The sequence below is a fragment of the Gopherus evgoodei genome, chromosome 5 (assembly GCF_007399415.2).
Source record: "Gopherus evgoodei ecotype Sinaloan lineage chromosome 5, rGopEvg1_v1.p, whole genome shotgun sequence".
Lineage (NCBI taxonomy): Eukaryota > Metazoa > Chordata > Testudines > Testudinidae > Gopherus > Gopherus evgoodei.
This window is the reverse complement of record NC_044326.1, coordinates 82,671,839-82,686,473: the sequence shown is the minus strand read 5'-3', so window position 1 is coordinate 82,686,473 and position 14,635 is coordinate 82,671,839. Positions and strand designations below refer to the sequence as shown.

At 40.6% G+C, this 14,635-nt stretch overlaps 1 protein-coding gene across 9 annotated transcripts in view; it reads right to left on the bottom strand.

The window, feature by feature from the left end:
* The window catches only part of DCHS2 (dachsous cadherin-related 2), a 236,969-nt gene that overhangs the window by 142,121 nt on the left and 80,213 nt on the right, over window positions 1–14,635 (bottom strand). For 8 of the 9 annotated variants that reach the window (XR_004000530.1, XM_030563596.1, XM_030563598.1 and 5 more), the window contains exon 2: window positions 6,638–6,829. Coding sequence is in view for 8 of the 9 variants with exons in the window: in XM_030563596.1 (XP_030419456.1) it covers window positions 6,638–6,829 (192 nt within the window). In the remaining variant the exon portion in view is untranslated. Of the gene's footprint in view, window positions 1–5,991; window positions 6,059–6,637; window positions 6,830–14,635 lie in introns of those variants that run through there. The other variant, XM_030563597.1, reaches the window with a different exon arrangement.

Below are 14,635 nucleotides of genomic sequence, written 5' to 3'. Positions count from 1 at the left end.
ATACCGGCTCACTATAGCCTGTTGGTTGGCTACGCATAGTTGCAGACCTCTTGTTGAGTACACCTTTCTACCAAAGAGGTCCAACTTCTTGGCTTCTCTGTTCTTTGGTGTAGACCCTTGAAATCCCTGACGCTCCCCTTGCTTGGCCGCATCCACAACCAGAGTGTCCAGGGGAGGGTGAGCATATAGGTGCTCCTGGCCCTTGGAGGGTACAAAGTAGTACCTTTCTGTCCTTTTGGCCATAGGGGTCAAAGAAGCTGGTGTCTGCCAATGGGTACGGGACATGTCAGCTATCGTTTTGATCAACAGTAAGGTGACCCTGGATGGGCCCAAGGGAGCAAGGACATCCACTATCAGATCTACGTCCACCTTGACCTCCTCCGCCTGGATCGCCAGGCTCTGTGCGGTACGTTTAAGTAGCTGCTGAAGCACCTGGGTGTCCTCTAGAGCTTGTGCTGCTGAAGTTCCCGCAACTGCCTCATCCAGCGAGGAAGAGGAGGAGATCACTTGCAGGGGACCTTCCTCGCTACCCTCATCCTCTGCAGGGTCCTGCAGCACATAGAACTCTGGTTGTGTGGCTGGTGCAGATGTAGATGCGGCACAGTGACTGGTACCAGGGTTGATGCTGAATGACGAGGTGTGCTGGGCGATGTCTGTGGCATTGAAAACATGGCCCCCGTCGGTGCCGGTGTCAGACTAGGCGGTACCAGATTCTGCTGCGGCACACTCCTGTTGGATGGCGGTGCTAATGGTGGAGACATTTGCGCCAGAGCCACTGACGTCGAGAAGACTGATGCAGACCTGGAGCGTGGACCGTGCACCTGTCCTAGGGTCTGATGGTAAGCCCAGGGAATCCAGAACAGCCACTGGGAGGGCAGTTGCCACTGCTGATGCCATGGTGCCGGGTAAGGTCATTGGCTTGCCTGTGAAGCCAGCCTCCTGCTCCTTGATCTACTGAAGTGGTAGGATTCTGACTCTGACTTCGAGGTTTCCGAATATGAAAACTGAGGACGGGCAGTACCCACTGTCGCCGACGAGTGGTGCCGCGAGGCCGGGGAATGCTCTCTTTGCACCAGTACCATCAGAGTGGTGCGGGGACTGTGGCATCATCGTGGCCGACTTGCTCCTTGATTGGATATGGGGTCGGGCCATCCCTGATGGCTCTTCCTTCCAGTGCAGGGAGGCCAGCACTGAGATGCTTAATAAGCCTGAGGCTGCCTGGAACACCTCCAGCATCAATGGGAGGCGCACCTGCTCGCTGAGGTCCAGGGACCTAGACCAGTCCAGACTCGACTGCACCTACATGGGGCCGGAGTCAATGGGACCGTGGGAGGATGCGGCTGTGGCGTGGCTTGTCCCACTATACTTGTGGATGCCGCCGGCCTTTTAAGGTCCTGGTGGGGTGATTGGCCCCTCACCAGTCTCTTCTTTTTCGTGGGCACTGACATTGGCGATCGGTGCCACATGGAGGCTGATTTTCTATGTCCCGATTCTCTCCAGTGCCGGGACTTTGAGTTCTTAGATTGGGCCTCCTCCCGGACCGCTGCACATCGAGGATGAGGTGCTGGGCGCCAGGTCGGCAGGCTCAGGGTCTGAGTGTGGCAGTAAGGCCCCTCCATCAGGAGCACTGTGAGTCTCTGCTCGCTGTCCGTAAGAGTCCTGGGATGAAACCCCTTCCAGATACTGCACTGGTCAATTTGGGCGCACAGGCTGACCCTACGGCGCTGCTAGGTGAAAATCTTCCGGCTAGCAAGCACACGGCGCATATACACCTGCCTGGAATGGACATGAACAATCACTCAAAGAAGAACTGATTTTTCAGTTCATTAGAAGCTCTGAATTTTTTTTTTAAATCAATTCAGCTCGAACTGAAACAGTTTTCAAAATTTCAACAAATCAAAAAAAATTAGAAAAATTTTGTTTTGGGTCAAACTAAATGCTTCATTTGACCCAAATAAAACATTTAATTTCAATTTCAGGTAATATTCATCTTTTGTTTAATAAAAGGAAATGAAGAGCTAGATTCCCTTTTACCTAATGTTTGGAACACTTTTGGATGTGAGAGACCCAGATTCAATCCCCATTCTGGAGCAGGAGTTGAACCAAAGTCTTCTCCTCTCTCAGGTGAGTGTTCTAATCACCATGGCACTGGGATTGGGGAGGAGAGGCTCCTTCAATTTCTATAAATAATTATTCACTATCACAAGAACTTGGACCGTGGTGTCCCTCCAATCAGGTGAGTGCCCCAACCACTGCGCTACAGAGCCATTCTCACATTCTCTCTAGATAAAAAAGTGGAACAGCTTCAATTGGAGATGCTGAGAGTGTCTCATCCCAAAATAGCCAATAGTGTGGTGCTTAGGGAATTCACCTGGGAGGAGCGAAGACCTGGGTTCAAATTCCTGTTTCAGTATTGTCATAAACAGATAGCTAAGGGTTAATGTCTCTTTCACCTGAAGCACCTGACCAGAGGACCAATCAGGAAACCGGATTTTTTCAACTTTGGGTGGAGGGAATTTTGTGTCTGAGCTCTTTTTCTGTCTGCCTGCTTTCTTTGAGCTTTGGAGAAGTAGTTTCTGCTTTCTAATCTTCTGTTTCTAAGTGTAAGGACAAAGAGATCAGATAGTAAGTTATATGGTTTCTTTTCTTTGGTATTTGCATGAATATAAGTGCTGGAGTGCTTTGATTTGTATTCTTTTTGAATAAGGCTGTTTATTCATATTTCTTTTAAGCAATTAACCCTGTATTTGTCACTTTAATACAGAGAGACCATTTGTATGTATTTTTCTTTCTTTTTTATATAAAGCTTTCTTTTTAAAACCTGTTGAAGTTTTTTTTTAACTGGGAAATTTCAGGGAAATTGAGTCTGTACTCACCAGGGAATTGGTGGGAGGAAGAAATCAGGGGGAGATCTGTGTGTTTTGGATTTGCTAGCCTGATTTTGCATTCCCTCTGGGTGAAGAGGAAAGTGCTTTTGTTTCCAGGACTGGGAACGGAGAGGGGGAGTCCCTCTGTTTGGATTCACAGAGCTTGTGTCTGTGTATCTCTCCAGGAGCACCTGGAGGGGGGAAGGGAAAAAGGATTATTTCCCTTTGTTGTGAGACTCAAGGGATTTGGGTCTTGGGGTCCCCAGGGAAGGTTTTTCAGGGGGACCAGAGTGCCTCAAAACACTCTAATTTTTTGGGTGGTGGCAGCAAGTACCAGGTCCAAGCTGGTAACTAAGCTTGGAGGTTTTCATGCTAACCCCCATATTTTGGACGCTAAGGTCCAAATCTGGGACTAGAGTTATGACAAGTATAGACAAGAATTTAGGTCTCCCAGATGAGAGCCCTAACCATCAGGCTATAAGTAGGTCACCATCATATCATCCTCAGCTCTGTAAAGGACACCTAAATCCCATTGTGAATCTAGCCTGAAAAATAAGAATGATTAGTTTTGACATTTCTGAATGTTTGTATCAACTGAAACAATTTGCTGAAACAAGCACAAATTCATGAAATTAATCAACCCAAATTTGCATTTTGGAGAAAAAAAAATTAGCTGAAAAATTTCACCCAGCTTTACTCATGAGTATCTGTGATGTATGGCCAGAAAGGGTTAAACATCCTGCAAAATAAATAATCCTCAAAAGACATGTAGGGAGATAATGTTTGTGTTTTTGTGTATTTACATACGTATGAGTAGGGTTGACAATGTAATCAACAGTCAATGTCTATGCTGTATTCTAATAATTCAGAGGTCAAAAGGACATCCTATCATGTAAACAAATTGTAAACATGGGATATCTGCGTATTCATCTCTCTTTGGAATGTACTGTGAATGGTAGAGGAACAAGCAAATGGCCTTATGTTAATTCGTATAGCTAAGTACCACTGATGGACCTCCTTCAAAGTAACAAAAAAAAAATTGGAGATCTACCTATCTCCTAGAACTGGAAGAGACCTTGAAAGGTCATTGAGTCCAGCCCACTGCCTTCACTAGCAGAATCAAGTACCAATTTTTGCCCCAGATCCCTAAGTGACCCCTTCAAGAATTGACCTCATAACCCTGGGTTTAGCAGGTCAATGCTCAAACCACTGAGTTATCCCTCCCCACAGGTAATCCTAATTAACTTTTGTTCCCTGAGGAATTCCAACTTGTCAAAATACACAAAATTGTATAAAAGATCCTTGGATCCTGATTCTGTCATCTCAGATCTGCTTAAGCTTCTTCAGGGGAAGTTTGAGTCACAAGACTGAGGTCCTAGTTATGCTAGTACACCCTGAATATAATATTTGGAGATTGGACTATGACCTATATACTGAATTCTAAAGGAACTCTGCAACTACTAAGCTCACTATCTCTGCTCTGAATCTGCATCTAAATAAACGCATGCATGCCTGAACGTACATTGATCTTTTAATCATAGTCTCTGTCTCTCTTTTGTTTTTAATAATTTTTAGTTTAATTAATAAGAATTGGCTGTGTAAAAAATGTATTTGGGTAAGATTTGAAACATTAATTAAACTGGGAGGTAATATGCCCAATCTTTTGGGATTGGCAGAACCTTTTCTTTTATACGATGAAATCAGATTTACAGAAATTTTCATCATATTTGACAAGGATACCTGGATGGAAGCCTGACACTGGATCACTTTAAGAGAACTGTGTTGTTTGGACTTCTAAGTAACCAGTGAGGTAATAAAGAAACTGTTTTATGCTGGCTTAGTAAATCTAGGTATTGGAATATCCATCAACTTTATGGGGATTGTCTTCCTCATTCTTTGCAATTCACCCTAATTGAGTGACCACAGCTGGCACTGTGCACCACACTAGCACCCCGATCACAGTATCAATTTAACAAAGGCAATTTTTATACTCGTCTCCCTACAGTCACTTCTGAGCAGTTCTGCTTCTCCCATTGCTGCTTCTGAAAAGACACATATTAAAAAAGGCAGACAGGCTCAGAAATCAAATAATAGAGAAGAAACAAACAGGGTGAAAGAAACTGATAGTTCTACTGCACCATGTCATTTGTAAAATAAGCTGTGTACCACCTGGAAAATTCACTGTCCTCCTCTTCATTGTCTATTTAACCTTCTCAGTTTCCTTCTTCCTTCCTTCCTTCCCTCCCTTTGTCACTACCAATGACCCTTCACTCTTCTCCCGTCTTTTTCCATTTATTTCTCTCTCCGTTTTCCAAACCCTTCTTCCACAGCTAACATCTATCATTCATGCTCCTTCCCAAGCACTGAAAATAAGCACTAAGGCTATGCTTTCACCGCAAAAATAAATAAATAAATAAATAAATAAAAATGTTTGTTCTTAACTCACTTTTTTTTTGTTTTTTTTTTTGCAATGAAGACATATTCTAAGGGGCCAAGAGGAGGTGCATGCTACAGTAACGCAGCAGTGGAGATAGAAGGTGACTCAGTACCAGCTCTGATATACACTAAAGCACAAAGTTTGAAAAGTGGGCAGAGATATTAGGTGCCAACTTGAGGAACCTAGGATCTGATTCTAAAAGCACTGAGCTCCCACAATTAAAAGTCAAGTCAACAAAATGCTCAGAACTTCTGAAAAATCAGACTTCCTTGAAAGAAGATAAATCACAGACTGATCCAAAAATGAAAGAGTCTATAGTTTCGGCATGCCTACAGTTCTCCCATGATTCTGATTTAAACTTTATCACTGGGGCATTAATCTGATCAGAATACACATATAACATATCCATCTGAGCCTCTTTTACTATATTTTTATTTGAAAATCAGAGTTTTGGCAAAACCCAAATCTTCTGAGCCAAATGAAAGGGAAATGTGAGAAACTCTTAAGACTGCCAATGCTCTCATCCAGATCAAGTATCCATTATTAATATATCTAATCTTGATACTGCATACACATATATGTATTTTCATTTCTACTGAGCAGCACTATTTTTACCCATCTGAAGCAAGATAAAATATGATTTACCCATAAACTTTAATAACTTTCTTTTATTCTCTGATTTATTACCTTAGGAGCAATACATGATTTCCAATTAAACTTTCTGAAACATCCACATTCATGGCCATCCATCATCCTGACAGATTAAAGGAAACATGATGAAGTCAGTCAGCCAATGGTGCTTGACAGCCGTGTGAGACAAGAGCCTGATGTGTGAACGGCAGGCCTTCCCACAGTGGCTACAGGTCCACTCGCTAGATGGCGGTTGGAACATACACTACTTCCTGGCTCACCTGCAGGCCTCAGTCTGAGCTATCTGATGGTTCTCAGTGATGACTGCACTAGCCTTGACCCAGCTTCTCCAGACTGAGCAGCTGTGGGTTGTGTCTTCAAGCTGTCAATGGAAATGCTGAATTTCTTGAGACCCTGCTTGACCTTGTTGTTGTATTGGAGTTTTGGCCTTCCTCTGCAACATGGGCAGTTCTTGAGCTGGCCACAGAGCACAGCCTTCAATAGACGTTCTTGAGGTATATGTTCCATATATCCCAGCCAGCAAAGCCTGCGAGCATCCAGCATAGTCTACATAGACTGTAGGCTGTCCTCTCAACTTCCAATAAATATATTAAAAACTTCTCTCTCTTGTTAAAACTATATATTTGTGCTCAAAATATAAAACATGCTTACAAGTCTAGTAATATTCCAGGGTGAAACTTACCCCATCTGTAGCTTTCACTAAGAGATCGTAAGTGGTTGGATCCCCTTCCCTGTCAATGTCTTGACACACACAGATGTGTCCTGTATGGGGATCTATCTGGAATGCTTTAGATTTTTCATAGTTATGGAATCCATCATAAAGAAAATATTCGATACGGCCAAACTGGCCTGCATCTGCATCTGCTGCCTTGACCTGAGGGGAAGGAATAAAAATGAAATGAAACAAGATAAACTACTATTACATAATAATATTTCAATTATTATGGATATTTGATGCCAAAGTCTTTATTACTGTTTATAAAAGTGTATTTATTTAATACATTGGCTCTAATACATAAGGTATCCCAATGCCCTTTTCATAACAATGAGTTAGATAGTGGTAGTTCAGGTATTGCATAGGTAAATAAAGGATTATTTTGACAAGCAAAAAGGATGTGTTCTTCGTTTGTGTCAACTCAATCAAGTGGTTACTACAACTGAAAAGCCTACTCAAGACATCAGCTACATCTGTGAAGCCACATTAGCTTGCCATGTTTTAACCTCAGAGGCTAAACCAAAGCTAACCAATATGACTAAAAGTGTTAGCCTGTGTCTTGAAGAAGTTCTTCAATAGTGTTAAGCTAATTCAATTGAACTAACATGAATAAAATACCCATAAAGACAAGGCCTTAAAGCCAACAACAGCTCACCTATAGAACCGTAGTACTGAGAAGGGGAATGCTGGCCAGGACATTATCTACTCTGCCTTCTGAAATGTGCCAATGGATTCTTAGAGCTTACTTTAACATCTCATTTGAAGGATGGCCTAGCAATACAGTGCTTGACAGGAGTACAAGGATTAGGTTTTAATCCATGACCTCCTAGTTTAAAGGCAAGAGTTCTACTAACTGAACTAAACATGTCTATCTGCACCTGCATGATAAAAAGACATCCATCAGTAAAGTCACTGGAAAAATTCTTGCCACAAGCTAACTTCCTTCATCAATGCTGTCATGCAGATGGTTAGGAATACTGAGTAGAAGATAACTAGAATCACGTATTTCATTTCGCACTACAGTAAATAGATCTTACCAGGACAGCAACACTTTGCCTTCATCACTTAAAACCACTCTGCTGTAAATCTGAAACAAATTCTGTAGATTAATATCTCACAGAAACGCTTCCTTCAGCGCTATACTCTTCTGGAACCAAGAAGTAAATAGTTTTCCCTGAGATGAAGCTTGTGAGGTTTTGGAGATAGTTTTGCATAGTGATGCAAATTCTGCCTGCATCACTCAATGTCTTAAAATCCATGGGTGAAATTTACCTGTGTCCAGATGGCCACCCCAAACCTAAGTGATGCATAGGCTTTGTGATAGCCTCTGGAGAGGAGTTAATTTAATCTTATGTGAATAAGGCAAGCAGGATTTGGCCCGGAGACTATACATCTCACAAAAGAGGTTTTATCTCCTTTATCTTGGAATTCAGCTCTGTATTTATTCTCAGGAGAGAAGCTGAATGCCAGGCACATGCCAACATCTCAAACATGTTAAAATATTGGCAACTTTCTTAAATTAGAAAGATTATGTAAATTTCTGTTCAACTGAAAGACTCAGGCAGCCAGATATATTATTGACTCAAGGCAGAGACTCAACTTTACCATGTGTTTTCTTCAACAGAATCTATATCTTTAATTTCTCTCCAATAGATTTCAATATTTGTATTAACAATATCAACCAGCCAGTACATTAATATCATTGTTTTTATTCCTTAACACTTAACACAGTGTGGACAAAATACAACATATCACCTAAACTATTTCTAGATGATCAGGGCATTACGATGGACGATGCCCTAAGCAGAAATAAAGACCTCTGCCATCTCATTTTTGGAAATGTTCTTTCTTCCCTCCCACCACACATCATTACTACAGCAGCCCAAGCATAACTTTACCTTGGAGTCATCAGATTATACTATCACAAATGGAATTCAGAATTTCATTAATCTGAATGTGTACATGTGATGAGGTATCCGCCCCACACTGGCCAGTAAGGGGTTAACAGAGCCCTAGGAAGGCTGCACAAAAAACAGCCAATAGGAGAGGGACTGTGAGAAGCGGATCAGCGGGGCTATATAAAAAGAGCCTAGAGGCAGAGTACGGTCAGTAGCTTCCTGAAGCCTGAGGAGGGAGTCTGTGTCTAGAGTAGGGTGAAATCACGTAACTCCTTGGACAGAGCAGTGCAGACAGAAACCCAGGGAGAAGAGAAGGAGCTCTGGATGGGCTGCTGAGACTGAGGAGGGTGCTATGGTTGTGGGGAAGTGGCCTAAGGAAAGGCAGCAATAGCAGAGGCAGTGGGACCCGAAGTAGTGGGCGGACCTGGGGGGGTGGTAGGACACTGCAATTCACTCCCCTGGAAGGAGGGGAACACTGATTGTGACATGGCCGGAGGGCTGAGCCATGAAGAGGACACTATGGTTCCTGATGCTACAGAAGGGGTTGCAGGCGGACGTCAAAGAAGGAGTGACAAGTGCAGATGGAGGTGTTGGCCCCAAGCTAATCCCTAGAATGACCAGGACGAGGCACCAGTCTGGTGGTGGGTGATGCACACTGTGACAGTGATTTATGTAATTAGACCTTGGGGAAATGCTGTACTATTGTGATTTGTTTCTCATATTAATGCATTTGGTTGCATGTCACTATATTATCTATCTCAGTCTCTCTAACTAGGATTATACTCTTAATGCAGAGTTAAAGACTACAGTAAACTAGGAACATGTTATACCACAAAACTTTATAAAGGATTAATAAAAAGAAACTTAAAAATGTTTCACATCTGAGGAAACTTCGGGCGGGGGGGGGGGGGGGGGAAGTATCAGAATGTACTTGGCTAATATTTTTGCATTTCCTCTGCTGTTATTGATATCGGTGTCAGTAATAAGCATTCTCTGTCAGCTATATGTTCTTTTCTGTGCAATCTTGCAGTGGTGTCAGAACACTGAGGTTAAGGTATAACAGTTTATTCTACACTGTTGAATTGTCTATTGCTTTGGAAATTACTGTAATGTCAAAAAAATCTAGTATTAGAGCTCCACTACATGTCAAGCAAAAAAGTGAGATGGACTGCATAGAACAGGTAGCACATTTCCAGTATGGGAGTAACTATAATGAGGTTAAGCCTCTGAGCATGCCCAATTTGAACAAGATGTTTCCAGAAGCAGCCTGATTTGTGTGCTTGTCCAGCTGATGTAACATATCCTCACTACAACCAACTCGATTTTAGAGTATTTTACTGAACATTACACGCTATGCGGTTTTTTAACACAATGTATTTGGTAATCAGCAATGTGGTAAGAAAAATATGAAATTCATGTACTTTTCAAGTGCTTTTAAGTTTTCAGACATATCTGAATATGCCAAATATTAAAGTTCTTCTTTCAACATTAAAAGGAAGACAACACTTTGTAATGAACATTAACCATATAATGCTGATAAGTTTAGCCCATACAATTTAGTCTGAAGCATAAATGTTTCTACATTAGCACTATGTTAAAAACTATGAAATTTTAGTGTTTAACCAAGATGTGACACAGCAATAAAACTGGCAAACTGTGGTTCTTGAGACAATTCATTACATCTTCATTTTTATTGTCAATCTCTCTAGCTAGTTATAAATTTCTTAGCATCTAGTGGGGTTATTTTATGACATATGTAAAATTAAATGAAAACTTCACACTAGAGCAAACTCTTGGGGAGGGGAAGGATTTATTAAAAAAAAAGAAATGTATGGTAATGGAACCATTTTGTGTGTGTGTGATTTTGCTATTATTAGAAGTGTTTTAACGAAAGATTTCTTCTTCAGTTCTGTTTCACTTTTTATTTAGTTCTTTAAAGAAGGTAAACATCAGATCCTTTTGCTGTGGAGTGGTATTTGTGCTACAGTAATGCCTAGAGGTGCCCACTGAGGTTGCGATTCCATTATAAACTTATTCAAGCTTATGCAGAATATATATATAAAACTGATCTTGGAATGAATGTAGATCTCCCAAGTCCAAATCAGTGCCTTAACCACAAGCCTATCTTTTCTTTCCAAAGAATAATTTGGTATGAGAATGGTGAATTGGGCTTGAATTTAGGTGAAATGGGAGGAAAACCTAACTTTTGAAGGTTACTGAGACCTCTCTTCCCTCTGCTATTATGAGTGCCTGTGTGTTCATGCACATGCATGTACATGTGTGTTTACATGTGTAGAAAGAGCAAAGGAAAGAGATCTGCTTTTAGGTCATTTTTTTATTTACACATGATTACCCATTATCACATGTGGCTCATAATTAGCAGTCCTTACTCCTCTGCTATCTGTAGTCTCACATACTGTAATCTTTATCCTTTAAAATCATTAATACCCAAAGGAGCTTAGACATCTGGCTGAAAAGGAAAGAACTGGAGGAAGTGGAATGCAGATAAAAACTGTCAAAAACAGATTAGGCCAGTCACTTCCATCAAAATCCGAAAATGTCAGAAGACTTAAAAAGGAATATATGTTAATTCATAAAGGTTCCACTTTTCTACTCTCTTAACCCTTTGAAAGATCCCTGGGATATTCAATATTTGCTCTGTTTTAGACAAGGGACATTTTAGCATTAAAAATTGCACTAAATATTCTGATGTATCATTATGGTGCATCAGAATCATTAGCCACCATTTCTGAAAGTCAGCTGGTGACAGTAATTAACAACACCATACTGGATTGTCTGATACTGATTTTAGAAAATTCATTCATAAAGATTTGCCAGTGATCATGTGGTTATAGAACAATTCATGCTCATTTCATTTCCTTGTAATTTGCGTTCCACAGCTGTAGTACAGGACACAGTGCAATTCTTGACTAAAGACCAAAGCCTCATTTCATTTAAGTTAAAGGCAAAACTCCCACGGACTTCAATAGAACAAGCATTTGGCATTAAAAAGGATTTACAGTTGTGCATTAAACAAGTCTGGAATAGGCATATAAATATAATTTTTAAAAGTACCCGTTTAAACTATTAAAAATTATATCAGTTAACCATTTAATCGTTAACATGATGGGGGTGGGGTCAGGGTCCAGGGCTACTGCCTGGCCTCACTCAGCGATGGGTCAGTGTCCGGGGCTGTCACCTAGCCCCGCACAGCAGGGGGGTGGAGTCCGGGGCTGTTGCCAATCTGTTTTAAATGTTAGCTACAATATATTAACAGTAAGACTAATACTTATCAGTTAACCATTTAATATTTTACATACCTAGTCTGGAACATTTGATATTTTACCTACTATTTAATTTAATATTTCTATTAATTTTTAAATTAAAGTTGTATGCTATTACAGTATTTCTCCATTATCACCACTACACTAATTAGTTTGGTCTATGTTTAAAAACAAGCAAAAACATTATTTTTGTGCCTGCAATCTACTGCTGGTGACTTCATTAAGATGTAGCTCTATCTGGCTGTGTCTGCAGATAGTTAAAGTTCTAAATGCTATAATGTATGCCCACAATTGACTGTGGAAGATTAATTATGGGTGAAAAATTAGAGGCTATTGTTAGAAGGTTAGCCCATTACCTTCAGTAACTTGTTTTCCTTCCTGCACATTATGCAGTCCTTAGATTTTTAATGGTAGATGCAAAGGAATAATGAATGAGGTATTTAAATAAAAATGCTTCAAAACTAGCAATACAAATCTGAGGGCCTAATCAAGTTCGACCTTAGTCACTTGAGTGCCTCTGATTTCAATGACAGCAGTTGCATGGGTAAGAAGATACGACTTTTACCCATCAAGTTCCTCAGTATCCACTCAGTTTCTCCTTACTCTTTCCCTTTCTGACTCATGTCCTATGTTACAGCCAACGCAGTTTTATACTAGTCTCATTTTTGTGTCCAATACCATTCTATAATTGGCATTAAAGAAGAATACAAATTAGCTGGAAAATACAGATGAGGTTGAATGGAACTATTCTATGGAAATTCTTGAAGTATCAGAGAGAGATTTTGTACTACTGCTAGAGGCAGAAAGCTAATGAGGACAGGCTAACATTCACATTTTGAGATATAGGTGAGGAAAGACAAGGCATTTCACATTTTGGAAATATGAACCCATTACAGTAGTGATCCAAAACACTACAGCTTACAAGAGTGTTGTGCTGCTGCCATTATTGTAGAGTATAGTAATTTAAGAGTTGGGATGCAGAGAAACAGCACGAGAGTGAATGACAGCAGTCAAAACAAGAGAAAATGAAGGCAGCAGAAAGAATTTTCACAGTGGATTGATCAAGAGTGTTGAATGTTCACAGTATTACAGAAGTGGTAATGCTTAAAAGACTTACAGTCCTCAGATGTGGGAGGCAAATGAGTTTGTTGCTGAATGGCCCACATCTGTTCTGAGAGGTAGGCTGAATGTGATATTGGATTCCAGGAGAAAGGAGATGATAATTAGGTTGAAAGTGTTCTTCTTATTACTTAACTGGACACATTTTGGATATGCTGAATTAAAAGAATGCATGAGATTAAGAAGTATAAACTTGGGAATCAGGAACTAGATGACTACAAGTATTTCCTATAAAAATTTTTACAGTGCAACAAAAATTATGGAACTGAAAAGATGCCTGCTAAACTTCTACATTCAGTCATGCTGCTTTTATAGTCTTTTCTCCCCTTCTGTGTCTGCAAACTCTTTAGAAGAAAATAATTTTCTTACCTGTCTATAAAATGCTTTACACATTGTTGACACTACAAATAAAATAAATAAAAATATAAGCAGAAAAGGCCCAATGAATTAAAGGAATGTAAACTCTGGAAAAATCAATCACCAATATGATCTCACAGTTTGAATACTGAAAGGAGGAAGTCCAAGAGAGCTATAGAGGACATAGGTTGGAATCTTACGGGGTGGGCAGGCAGGGGCAGGCAGGGGAGAAAACACTATAATGAAAGCCTAGCTGTAACAGGGAAGTGGGCGTGGGGCACATACCCATTACAGTGTGCCTGTTATAGTCTTGGGCCCTTTAAAACAGGGCGCTAAAGTGTCAGGTCACATGCTTGCTCCTGGTCATATGTGCCCAACAGGTTACAACTTATAAGGTGTCCTGCCTCTCAGCCAAAGAGGTATAACTAGGATGCAAAATCAGAGAAGGAACTGGGCTGGGGCTTACTGGACCTGACAGATAGATTCAGGGAGAAGGGGCCACCTAGGGAAGGCTTTGAAGCACTGGAAGGTCAGTAAGGACTGTGAAGTCTGGAGACTAGACAATACCTCCAGGAGCTGTGAAACTGCTTTTTCTAAATATTATTCTAAGAAAGAAAAGACTGCATTTGAGAAAACAGCTGATATGAGAGAGTCCAGATGGCAGGTCTTCAGTTGGTACCAATTATTATAACTTCATTCAACTCAACAGATCTATGAGAATTCACACCAGCTGTGGATCTGCCACTGTATTTTTTAAATGTGAACAGCGTCAGTTTTGGAGAAGTTATCCTCTAACAGTGAATAGTTTAGTTTGCTCTGACATAGACTGTCAGGGTATGAATTTAGGACTAGCCAAAATTGCAGGGAATTAAATCAACCCTCAAGTCTACAATGTTTTCAATCAAAACCAATGTAATTTGAGAGAAATGTCCCTTTTAGAATGGTTATTTTTCTAAATGCCACTAGTGCAAACTCTTAATTTTTTTTTTAATTTCACCATTCTGTTGTTGTCAGTAGACCAAAATAAAGCTCCTGTGTATGGAGTTAAATCTTTTCACTTCATTGTTCCCTGACAGACAGACAGACACACACACACAGAGAGTCACTTGTAAACGATTGTAAGCATGAGTTAAAAAATACGGTAGTCCTCTGAACCTGTACAGGCAGAAACAGACAGCTCTTATCTTTTATTTTCAGAGTGACAATATATACACCTCTACCTTGATATAATGCTGTCCTCGGGAGCCAAAAAAATCTTACCGCGTTATAGTTGAAACGGCGTTATATTGAACTTGCTTTGACACGCT